Genomic DNA, 13,281 nt, shown 5'->3' with positions numbered 1-13,281 from the left:
ATCAGTCCATTGGTAGATTTATTAAAAGACAACAATAGGACTCTATTATTAAATGCTCAACTTATCTGTCCTTTTTCTCTTTATTTATTGCCCCTTCTATGAATAAACAACACAACATTTAAAATAATTTAAATTGACTGTTTCTCTCCTCTAGAGCAGTACCTTGCTATACTGTGGTGGTTTCACTTTCAAAAAAATGTTATCCCACCCTTGCTGCAGTCTCCAGTTCATTGATGTCATCAAGGCCACTGAATACAGGTAGTTTTCTGGCCAGTTGCCTCCCCAAACTGACATCACCATGACTGTCCTAAAAACTCACCCATGCTGTGATGTCACAGCTCCCTGGATCTTCCCTACCCATACAGAAAATAAAGACTAGAACAAGGAAACAGTACACAAGTCAATTCTCCTGCTGTGAGCTGTCAATCACAACAGGTAAGGGCTCAAATTCCCTTAGCACTTTGACAGTTGTGGAAGTTAGGTGTGAAGAGGGATCGGAGATGAGTCCTAGTACAATTCAGGCTTCACACAAAAATGCAGTTTAGCCATTCTAAACAAAAGCGGCAGTAAAAAGCACTTTGAAAGTCTGTTCTGTGGCATTTGCACTGTTTGTGTTTTAAGTAGTCATTGAACGGCATGAAATGTTACTTAAAATTGACTGAAAGCAGTGTATGCATGTAACATCAGTGCAGTGACAGGAGCTTTAGCAAGAAAGAAGTCTGTGTGATGTAACCTTTTACAGACAAGCATTGCATTTTGGGATACCTAGTGGCAGACTAAACAATCAGAATTACTTCAAGATGCCAGACCCCATGTGGTTAGACTCAGAAATTATGTATAAAAATGTTTAAAAACCTGTAAATAGCCCCCAGAGTGCTGTTAAAATGTAAGAAACACCAAACTATGATGAAATACATATTTTTTTGTCTGTGGGTGTGGTTCTCCTTTAAGAGAAGTTTTTGGCAGGGAAAGAGAGTAATATGAGGTGGCTTATACTTCCTGCCAAAAGGAAGGAAGAAAGAATTTAATGAAATGTTAAGTAAAATTGAGTTTCCTGCAAGGCCTCCTAATAATAGGAGGTGATTAGAGTATAATTATTGAGAGAGAAGATGCTGACACTGGGCGAAGAAATAAAAAAATAATTAACCAAGAAAGAAGATCTCTGCAAATTTATCTTAAAGTTCATGGATGAAAAATGCAACTAAAACTTGAGTAAGTAGAAGGTAATTTAATTTTTATTCAAACAGACATGCTGCTTGGGCTAGATTCAATGGGATATATGTAACAGAGGAACGTACTGATTTAGTCAGAAATGTTATAACTCATCCTATGATATTATCAGATCATTTGGCATTTAATTATGTGTGTATGTAAAATGCTCAATAGGAAACACTGGAGAGACTCCCAGAATACTAGCTAAAGTTACAAAACACAAACAGCACACCAAGGCTGTGTTGCTTAGCCTGATAGCAAATATAGACAGGGGAAACCTGGCAGGTAGTAATGGACTGAAAATTCAGAAAAATTAAGGGAGGGCTTGCATCAGTGAGAGAGTCAGTTAAAGAATGAGAGAGAGAGAGAGAACATACAAATAAACTCCCAAAAGGCTAAAAGAACTAAAGATGAAAAGGATTTAGAAGAACAGTTGCAAAAGGAAGAAAATGCTCTGAAAAGCAAAGTGGACAAGTATTTGTCAAAACTGTGTAAGTTTAAAAGTGCTCTTCTAAATGAATTGTTTTTCATGAATACACTAAGAGTACATACATAAACTTTTGGCACCTAAATTGAGGCAATCTCGTAATGAGCCAGGTCAAATAGTGGATGTAATAAGAAACTTTGATTGTATGGGTTTCTGGCTGACTTGGAATTACCAAGAATTACTAAGGAGGAGTCTGAGACCATCACAGTTCAGAAATTAAAAGCAGGAATGAAAAAAAAGCTACTGGTAAGGCACCAGGAACAGATGTGTTGACAGAAGAGATTTGGAAAGAAGGGGAGGATATGACTAATCGAGAGGTGGGTAACATCACTTAATAGTGATCCAATGTTGACTCTTCTCTCCATCCTAAACTGTTTGGCCTGTGCATCAGACATTGACCACTCTTCAGATTTTTATATCCAATGCTCAAACTCCTCCCCTTATCCATAATTCCCTTCTGTATACTGAAATACTTCAGATCTTGTTTTCTGCTTGAACGCTTCAGGTGCAGATCTCTTGGCTCAGTGTGAAGAATAGTGGTCAGGTAAACTACTTGGTTTTTGTACTTTTTTTTGTAAATTTCAGAGTAGGATAGTTCTCTTAGTATATCCGTATTAAAAAAAAAAACACTTCTGTCTCCCTCATAAACTAATCAGATATTTCCCACCCTTTAGTTTCAGTTCAGTTTTTGAGGAATTCTCTAAAGTTTGTGTTTGCTGTAAACTTTTTTTGGTGGTGTTTCTCTTTGATGTATGTATGTGTTTACTATGATAATGTTGATGTAGACACTAGAATCCACTTTAGACGAAGTATGGAGGCCGAACGGTGACAATGTCGAACCCGACTTTGTTGAAGTACAAATCTCGCACCAATCTCGACCCATGTTAAAGCCCATTCCGAGGACGAAGTCAAGACGTATTTCAACAGTGTCGGAATTAGACATGGTCACTTTCAAGGACATGAGTCGATAATCCCATAATTCGACCAAGTCCACTTTGTCTTTACCATAATAAACCGTATATATGTATTTATACACATTTTTTTTGTCTGGTCTACTGAGTTTTTGATGGAGTTAGTGTAGTTTCTCTTAATACTATTGCTGTTGTAGATTTTGTTTCTTTATAGCAGTAATAAGTTGTCTAGCTTTAAGAAATGCATCTCCTGTGGGCATAAGATTACTCCTGAAGATGCTGACTTCAAATGAGTTTGCTGCCAAGGAGGCACACCTGGAGGCAGATTGTTTGTTTGAATTGTGTTGCCTTTGGGGCCAGAACTCTTACCAATAGGTGATTTAATTTTTTTTAAGGAGCTTCTCCCTGCTGCTGCAAGGGAAGGTAACCACCTCCGTACCTTCTGTTTCTTTGCCTTCAACCTAGAAGACCTCCGATAAAACCACTGATAGAAAGGGACAGAAAAGGAGTGGGAAATGGAAAAACACAGAGAAAAGGAGGCCTCAAGGAAACACTGTCCTATTCATTGGTCCTGTCAGGGCCAGGTCTGAAAGCACACAAGTCATTGGATCCATGCTGGACATTGGAGCTCATCCGAGTATGGTCTCCAACTCATCCTTGTCTGCTACTCCGGTTCTCTGTAGAACCTGTTAGCTTCAGGCTTAGATTCACACTTTTTGCAGGAGAGATCCTTCCAGGGAGTTTTGAGGCACCCCTTCTAAGGCCTCCTCTTTGAGATCAATGTTGTTCTCCAGGAGCTTATCAGAGAAAGACGATAGAATGATGTCAGTGGGTAGGAATTGTCCCTCCTTCTCCTTTAATTGTGACTCCTTCCCTGATCCAACCATCTGATTCTGTCACCCTGGATATGAGTGGACACTGAGGTACAACTGTGTCTGGTCCAAAAGACTGAGTCTCTTTGACTATGATTATGTCTCTGACCCAGTTGACACTGCACACTTCAGACTTCAATAGGTCTTGAAGCTGAAGAGTCTGAGCAGGAGCCACGATCTACTCCAAAGCTTTCGGATCTATCCCTCCCTTTTGGTGCGTTGGCTCTGCACTGTTTACCTCTGGTGTGAGCTTCAGATCTAAGCTGAATGTACTCTCAGAGGTTGACATTTTGGGGGTTTTTGGAACCCATTGGGATCTGTTTTAGCATTAGCATTCGAGGCCCTTGAGAGAGTGCTCTCACAATCTAGGGATCAGGTCTCCTTTCCTGATTTTGATCTTTCCCTGCTCCCACTGGGTCCTTTGGGTCCTTTGTATTCTCTTCCTTTCACTTTGGGACAGCCAGCCCCTCGATGTCTCAAGTCAGTCCAGGTTGTGGACTTCCCTTCTGCTTGAATCCTCCCCAGAGCATCCCGCATGTGAGGTACACCCCAAGTACATGTGCTCCCTTAGGAGCTCCTAATCAAAGATACTGAGTTCAGTGAGGGAGAGGTGTCCCCCAGATCTCCCATTGAAGATGTCTCCTTTAGGGAGATGGTGGAGTTGCTGATCCGAAAGACCAGGTGGTCCACAGATACCCCCTCCAAGGAGGAATCAGTATTCCTGGAGGCTTTTGGGCTAGCTCATCTACTACTTGGATGGTCCCCTTACTGATGAACTACTGGATCTATTCTTAAAGCGGACGTGGAAGTAGCCAGTTATTTGTAAGCCCAAAATGATATTAGGTTCTCCAAAAGATAGGCCATTCTCTAGCAAGGGTCCTGCAGTTGGACTCCATGGTGGTTGTGGGGGCCACCAAGAAAGTGCTGACTGAGGAAAGCTCTGCTGTCCATCCCCCTAATAGATAGTCTGGGGTGTTGGGCAGATTCAGAAAGCAGGTGTATGTTTCTCTTTCTGGCAATTGAAATACCTGGCCTGTGTCACATGCTTTCAGATGGAGTTGATGAAGGAGTTATCCAAATTGCTGTCAGAGTCCTTATCTGTCGAATAAAAGAAATTAGTGGATAAGCAGCTGGCTACCCTCCAGTCTCTGTCAAGCGTGTCCATGCATTTTATTTTTAATGCAGCTGATGACACATCAAGAGCATCAATCTCTGGCAAAGCTGTGCTCTGGCATGCCTGGATGCATCTCTGCAACTTTGCTAAACAGTTTAAGATGTTCTTCATTAATGCCCCATATGATGGTTCCACTCTATTTGGACTGAAAGTTAGAGACGCTGTGTAGAAGTGAGCATGATGTCAAGAACTTGTCTACCATTGGATTCACTTTCTGTTCCTCAATGGACTTTTTCAGGAACCAAAAAGGGGATAAGAAAAATTGTTCTGCAAATCTCAAGGCTTCTCTCAAAAAGCTTCTAGGGAAAGACACCCCCAACAGTAAAGGGGGTAATAACCATAACAGATGTCACCCCCCTGGTAGATGTAAACCAAAAAAATCAAGGCTTTCAGGGGTCCTTTCTCTAATAGGCCTTCCTGAAGTCCCACCCATATAACGAGTCATCCAGGAGGTCCAGCTAGACTAGCAAGGTTCTGGAGTTTATTCAAAATTCTTTGGTGCCAAAGAAAAACAGAGACCTCAGGCACATCCTGGACCTCAGCCACTTAAACTAGTATGTGAAACAGATGAAGTTGCGGATGGTTACGGTTTATTCCATCCTTCTGTTTTTATGAAAAGGTGATAAGATGTGCTCAGTAGGCTTCCAGGATTTATACTGTTGCATCATAATGAGCTAACACTTCAGGAAATTCCTTATTTTCAGTTCAGAGCCCTGCCATTTGATCTTACCACCACCCCAGTGTGTTCACCAAGTGCATGATGATGAGTGCAGCTGATCTCAGACTGCAAGGTTGCCCAGTGTTCCCATATGTAGACGACTGGCTCATAACTGCTCCCTCCAGGTGTCTTTTTCAAGCATGGAACTCCTTGCTCCAGCTTTGTTCCTATCTGGGGCTGACGGCTTGACAAAGTCAAAATTACAGCCCATTCAGACAATAGAGATCATTGAGGTTCATCAGAATACCATATTATAGATAGCCAGGCTACAAGAATCGAGGCTCCTCAGCCTCTGTCATCAGGCACTTGACTGTACAGTCTCATCAGAAACCCTTGGGCAGGTGCATATTATGTCTGCTAGGATTGATGGCACCCTTCATCACTTTAGTCCCTCTAGCCAGGTTTTACATAAGAATTTTGCTATTGACTCTAGCAGTTCATTTGTCCATATGTTCTCAACTTATAACCTTCCCGGTGTGCCTCATGCATGTCCACAGAAATCATGTTCATTAGTGGCTAGACTCTCCACTAGTTTCACTTGGTTGCCCTTACTTTCTGCCTTCCTCTGAGCCACAGTGACCATGGATGCATTCCAGCTGGTTGGAGAACATTTTATGGGAAAGATTGATTAAGGCACATGGTCTCCCATTGAGGTTAATCTTCATGTCAGTGTCCTAGAGATGGGGGCAGTTCTTCTAGCATTGCAGGCTTTCCAGGGGCTTTCTTCATAGGGGTGTGATTTCCATCCAGACAGACATGTTTGTGTTTTGATACATCAACCAGGAATGAGTATTGTGTTAAGAGGCCATGAGAGTTTGGCAGTGGGCAGTGTCCTTCCACTGCTTTCTTATAGTAACACACATCTCAGGGAAGTCCAGTGTGTTAGCAGACAGGTTGAGCAGGTCCATTTTTCTACTTCATGAATGGTCCCTCAATCCAGTATTGGCAGAGCAGATTTTCGACTGCTCGAGCTGACCTTGCTGTGATCTGTTTGCTACCCCCTCCAACACCAAATACAGCAGTTACTTTACCCTGATTCCCCCCAGAAGGGGAGTCCCCGAGGGGCACTCTGTTCCACAATTTGTCCCCGGGTCTCCAGTATGCATATCCTCCCACTCGTCTTATACTGAAGGCTATGGATATCCTCATTGCACCTTTTTTGACCTTGACAGGTGTGGTTTCCCTGTCTTTGACCTCATCTGATTCACTGTTAATGGGTACTAGACCCATTTCCGGACTTCCTTTGTCAACTGTCTAGAATGCCTCACCCAGACATTGCAGTCCTCAAATTAACTGCATGGTTTCTTCAGTTTCTGTGATGGTTAGACAGTTCAGGCTTTTATCACAGGTCTTGCAAATCGTAATATCTTGATAGAAAGCCCTCTACTAGAAAAGTAGAAGGGAAAGAGATTTCCCATTTGGGATTCTAGTAGAGACATAGATCCATTCTTAGCTAGACTCCCTGCCATCTTAGAGTTTCTGGCTGGTCTTTCTTGACAAAGCTAACAATTCTACAATCAAACTTCAGTTGGCTGCCATTTCCAGTTTTCACACAGGAGAAAATCAAAGTTGATCAGTCAATTGATCAATCCAGTTGCTTCCTTGAAGTTAACTAAAGCCTTCTTAAGGGGCACATTTCTCCTCTGACCTCCCGTTAGGGATCGGATTGTACCTGGAGGCATTACTGTTTTCCTTCAGGCTTGAAAAAAAAAATTTTTCAGCCTGCAGCTGATTTGAAATATCTTTGTTGGAAGACATTGTTTCTAGGGGCGGTTACTTCCACTTGAAGGTATCAGAACTTAAAATGCTTTGTCTTGTTGTTATGTCTTTCGGCTTTTCTCTGTTAGGGGTCGCCACAGTGGAACTCCGGCCCGCTAATGATTGGCAGTAGATTTTTACGTGCTGAGTTGCCGGCCCTGGCGCACAACCTTCAACGAAGGTACGCCCATTCATGCATGTCTCCACACAGAAGACGCTCTAGCTGAGAATTGAACAGGACAACATCTTACTGTGAGGCGACAACGCTATTGCAGCACCACCACCTGTCTTGTAAATCTCTATATTTGGTATTCCACAAGGACAGAGTATCAGTCAGAACCAATCCCGCCTTTCTCCCTAAGGTAGCCTCAGAACTTACTGAATAAGGCTATTAAAATTTCTGCTATCTTAACTCATTTTGAATAAATGTTACATTTTTGGGTGTGTATAAACAGCTAAGGTTTTATTTGCACGCTACTAAGAGTATTAGGATGAGTGACCAGCTTTTTGTGTCTTTCTCTTTTGTCAAATTGGGAAAAGGAGTTTCAAAAGTGACTCTCTCAAGATGGTTATCTGACTGCATTTCTCATATAAAAGGCAAAGGGTTTGATTCTGTTTGGTACTTCCAAGGCTCATTCTGCTAGGGCAGTTGATATTTCTGCAGCATATTTTTACAGGGTGTTCATTGATGACATTTGCTACAGCCAGAAAAGTAACTAAATTGCTGGCCTTCGTTCAGTGTTTTCTTTTATAGTGTAAGAGGGATTGATTCTGCAAGGGTCTGTCAGTGCAGTGACAGTTTTAACATCTCTGCAGTAGTGTGGGGGAGGGGACTCTCAATTCCTCTTTAACTACAATAGAAAACTCTGAACAAAGGCCAGCAGTTTAGTTACTTTTCTGGCTGTAGCTGGGTAAATTTTAAGTATAGTGTAAAAAAGGTCTGAGCCACACATAAATGAGGGTGATTAGAGACCGAAAAGAAGCTGTCCTTTAACAGCAGGTAAAGAAAATAACAGTGACTCTCCCAAATCCCATTATATGTCAAAGGCATAACCTCCTTATTTCTGGCATGAGTCATACGAAGTATTATGTGAAAGAGAAAGGGTTTAGGGTAGAACAAGATCACATTGATACATCAAGCCCCATTGGTAGCCATGTTGTGGAAAACCGGCTAAAATAACAAATAAAGTGATTTTGAGGTGTTAAAATAGGTCAGGAAACAGACAGAGTGAAAAAAAAAACATTTTTTTTTTAGTTCTAGGGTGGGAGTTTTCCATTAACAACAGTGCCATGAAAGATTGTAAAGAGAGACTCCTGAGCGGGAGAATGGTAGCCTTTCTAGAGGAACACAATTCCTAGGACAACAGCTAGCATGGGATCATAACCAGACAGAGCTTGGCAGTCAGATCTGATCCAGTTTTATAACTTTGTACATATGACCTTGAAAGTGCAGCACACATCTATCTGGATTTCAGCCATTGACTTGGGCCCAGACAGGAAGGTGATAGGAAAACTGGAAGAGTTGGGAGAAGGGGATTGAGACTGAGGAAATGGGATTGCTACATGGCTGAGTAGTAAAACGGAGAACAATGGCAAGAGAGGCAACATCAGGAGTTAGGAACATGACTAATGGAGTACTGCAGGTGGTTGTGGTGGATCCAGTACCTTTGTGTGCAAGGGAATAGAGAACAGAATCTCCTGTTTGCTGATGAGGCAAATGTATGTCAGTGGGGAGAATATGGGAATGGGAAAACCATCTTTTCCTGCTGATGTTTTCTCACAACTGTATTTTAACAAGGGGTTTAGAAGGGATAACTAAAGAAGTGCACTAAAGGTGGCAGCTGAGATCCACTGCAAACAAATGCAAAGTTCTGTACTTAGAACACAGCAGCACTGGTGTGTAAAATCAGCTGCTGGAAGTGGAACTTCTTTCAAAAATAGGAGTAAAGCTCTGGAGTTGTTGATCACTCATGGACTGGACCCTTGGAAACTGAGTGATAGGGCATTGTGGCAACAGCAAACTGAATGCTTGGATGTGTCCTCGGGGATAGATTCTAGAAGTGAAGAGGTAAGGCTTTCACTGTATGGGACTATCATCATAGCATACCTTGAGTATTTATTTATTTATTGACATTTGTGTACTGAGAAAGTCCACTGGGCCAAGCAGAACCTGTTTTTACTGGAGGTCTGGGGAGAAAAGCTTCACAAGAAACACAAACAGAATATATAGTACATCACAAGGCACACTTTTGAGTATATACAGCACAGAGGGCGGAAAACATTTCTTAACAGTAGTATATTTAGAATATGCACATACACTTCATACACACTAAATAAATTAATTACAATGTAGTACAGCTATAGTTGACGTGGAAGTATGGGTAAATGTAAAATACTCCCTGCAGTTCATGAAGCTGTGCATGGTAAAGGACATTGAACTATTAGACTGGTCTCTACAGCTTGTGTTTTCTCTTGTTTTTGCTGGGGGAAGAGGAAGCCATTAGTGAAATACAGAGCACCCAAGTGACTGATTAACCAAGATATGTGCTATTGGTTATTTCTCTCTTTGCCTAATGGTATTCCACCAGAGAGACACGTTTGTCTCGATTGTCTCTTTTAAAGCGATATTCTTATTGGACATTTGTACTATGACTGGTTGGATGATGTTTTACATGTTTAGAAGCTTTGTAGATTGAATTTGCATTCTTGGAGCTTATCCTGTTTTGGTTTCTATGTTTCAGCTTGTCTGTTAATTTTAGTTAATTTTAAACTTTTGTTTATAAACTTCGTGAGCATCTGTTCCTGTGCTAAAGATTTGCTTAACTCTCCATGAAACTTGATAGTTATTTATGTGAGTAATTTGTAGATGTTTAAGATAGGTTGTGTAAGTGAGACCATTTTTTTTTTACCTGCCCCTGTTAAATCTTTGAGTATGGTTATACATTTCGCTTTTTTATGAGTGTGCATAATTAGAAAACAGGGAATTTAAAGTTCTTGACTAGCGAGCCATCAAATAGTTAGCAAAAAGGATGATGCAAGTGGAATAACTGACTATCTGATAAGATCTGTTCCTATGAGAACAAAACCGAGGAGATGCAACCTTGATTCTTTCCAAAGAGTCAGTGTTGTCAAAGTATTTGTCAGACTGTTTAAATGTATTTTTTCTGTGAGAATTTTTATGCATCTGTGAATACTGACTGGATCGTCAGCCAGGTTGATACATAATCAGGCCTAGTATTCTGACTTAAAAGTTCTAATACGTAACCAAGATGACTTGAGTATTGGGGGATCTCCTTAACTGAATGGTAGATAGCGGTAATACTTGATGATGTATGCATTAAGTCATTTAAACAGTGGAGTTATGTAGGTATCATTAATACACGACAGTGTTTAGTTCAAATTCAGCAAAGGTTAGTGCTTTATTGTAGTATTATGTGCTCTGAAAGTTACATTTTAATAATAAAGCATTTGAAGCTCTTATTTCAGTTTTATGATTGTGGCATTTTTATATAGTTCTCAAACAAGACGTCAGTTTTACCTGTTAGAGTTCACTCTTGGTATTGGATTGCGTGATTTTTTTCCATATGTTATAGAACACATTTTTCCAAAATAAAATGCTGTGGTTATTGGTAGGAAACAAAAAATATCTGAATCAGTTGTATGCAGTGTTGATTTTGTTTGTTTCTTTTTTAATTAGGTATATAGGTCCAAGCACTGTTTTCGGGTCCAATACTAAGCTCACCAACGTGGAGCAGTGGCGGTGCGTCACCATCCTTAGGAGTCATTCAGGAGGTGAGTAAGATTCAGTGCCATTTTCACATCAGTGTAGTAACTCTCTGGTTTATTTATTATTCCTTCGTAGTAGAGATTAAAACTGACTTGTATAAATGAGGCTTGGATGCCCAAAGTCAGAGCTGGTATTCATTTTTGTGTGAAGGAGTTCGGTTGCCAAAGCTCTGAATGTTCAGATACTATTTATCACATTAGCAAATATGCATTATGTTTTGTGGAGTTTGTAGCAATAATCAGGTTTTCTTTTATTATTTTTTTAAATAGTTGCAGTTGCCTTATAAATGGAGTTGAGGTTGCATTATGACTCTGATTTTCATTTCCCCCATTGCAGTCATAAATTAGTTTGTGTTAACAAGATAAGCAGCTCCAGATTTGAACTCAAAACACATTTGACAGTCTGTTCACTGCAATCCTTATGAAGATAAATGTAAGTAATTTCCACAGTGGTTGTTCATGTGTCTGTATATAGGAAGTTTTGCAAAACCTGTAAGGCCAATAAAAGTTAGTTTTTGTGTAACGGCAGCAGCTTGTGCATTTAGATTAAAGCTAAATGTTTGTCTTATTAGGAAAAGAAGCGTTTGAATTTCAGTCACCAAGTCTGAAGATTGTACATGTAAGCAGTTAAAGACTAGCTCCATCCTCCAGTGTAGTTTGTTTTGTACTAGATAATTTTTTTCCTCTTCTTTCATTAGGGTGTAGTTTGGAGCCCAGAAACTCTGGTACTTTTTAAATTCTTCATTTCCATTTTGTTAATGACAGATAGTGAAGATCCCACCAGTTTTCTTTCCTTTTCAGAGCTTGTGCTGTTCCTAAAAGGAATTTGTTTCAGTATGCATGACATGGGTGACTATGCTCTTTAGACTTCACTATTTGTCATTCCTCACAGTTTAACATCTTGAGATTCTCTCTGATGCCAGTAAAGTTCTTAGGGGTCATGTTTGCCAGCAATAATACTCTTCCAGAGTTATTTGTTGGAAAAATCTTTATATGAGGAGCATGCATTATTTGTATTGCAGCATTTCCTAAGCAAACAGGTAAATATACTAAATTCTGGCTTTTGAAGTCTTGCAGTTGTTCATGTAATTGTTGAATAATGTAGTAGAAATTACTTGAAGCTTTATTATCAGGTTGGTGAATTGTGTCACTAACAGTCTAACAGCAGTAAGTGTATTCCTGACAGTACAGTGTGTGATGTGCAGACAAGCTGGAACTACAACTTTGAAAAAGTTGGCAGAAATCTGAAATTTAGCTGCTTTATAATATAATCTGTGTATGTAAATGAAAGGCTTCTTGGCAGCTTACAGTTACCCAACCAAGAACAAGTCATTAAAAAAGAAATAGTAAGAAGTAAAACAAAAACTTGTAGACAACCAAGGTGTTCCAAGATAAAAATGATAATGTCCAAAAAATGTATCACAAACACACACTTGCCACTATGGAGATTTATTAAAACAATAATCAATGCAAAGCTTTTGAGACCAGCTCTTTTTCAGTGCTTCAGTGGTAATAACTGCATCAAAATTCACTTAAAATACAAAGTGCATTAATTAAAATGAATAGGTTAGCCAACAGGATATCGAATATAGTTAATACATCATTTACTAACTTGAGATGCATAATTTGAAATGTACGACCGGTTCTATACACAGCCCAAAACCAAAAAAAAGAAAAAATATGTGCGTACCAATTAGTAAATCTTGTATTTATAGAAGATCAAAATTAATAAAAACTAGATACCATTATATTTATTTAGTTAATATAGTCATGACTATCTTTCAATACTGGCTTGATACAGTGCTGAGAGTTAAGTCCTGGTAAAACATCTGCCCTAAAGTAGTTAATCCATTTATATTCCAACATTTCTGTTTTTGCTGTCAGGCTTACCTGCTCTTGGATCTGGGAATACCTCCTGGAGGACCCTAAACTTACATTTATGTTCCTTCCCTTTTACTAAAATGTGTTTAGACAAAGCATTAGGGCGGCCACTGTGGTGCAGTGGTTAGCATTGCTGCCTCACAGCAAGAGGTTCTCCAGTTCGATCCTTGGCTGAGGTGCCTTCTGTGTGGAGTTTGCATCTCCTCCCTGTGGTCACTTGGGTTTCCTCCGGGTTCTCCAGTTTCCTCCCACATCCGAAAGACATGCTGTAGGTGGATTGTATACTCGAAATTGGCCCTAGGCGTGAGTGTGTGCCTTCCATGGAAGCCTGGGCACCGGGCTGGCAACTCAACTAAAAACTATACTGCCAATCATGAGCAGACAGGTGATATGTTTTGGCGACCCCTAACTGGGAAAAGTTGAAAGAAGTTTAGACAAAGCACTAATTTATATCCCTCTTCGCATTATCTGAGAGGTATGAG

The 13,281-nt window shown here is 40.2% G+C and overlaps 1 protein-coding gene across 1 annotated transcript in view; it reads left to right on the top strand.

Annotated features, from left to right (window-relative positions):
• LOC122800348 (protein HIRA) overlaps positions 1–13,281 on the top strand; it is a 1,504,941-nt gene that overhangs the window by 228,529 nt on the left and 1,263,131 nt on the right. Inside the window, exon 5 of the mRNA XM_044069797.1 lies at positions 10,830–10,924. Within this exon, the coding sequence (XP_043925732.1) occupies positions 10,830–10,924 (95 nt within the window). The remainder of the gene's footprint in view (positions 1–10,829; positions 10,925–13,281) is intronic.

This window comes from Protopterus annectens, chromosome 4.part0, assembly GCF_019279795.1.
Source record: "Protopterus annectens isolate FY-2018-M chromosome 4.part0, PAN1.0, whole genome shotgun sequence".
Taxonomy (NCBI): domain Eukaryota; kingdom Metazoa; phylum Chordata; order Ceratodontiformes; family Protopteridae; genus Protopterus; species Protopterus annectens.
Note: the sequence above shows the minus strand (reverse complement) of the source record. Positions and strands in the feature narration are given on the sequence as shown.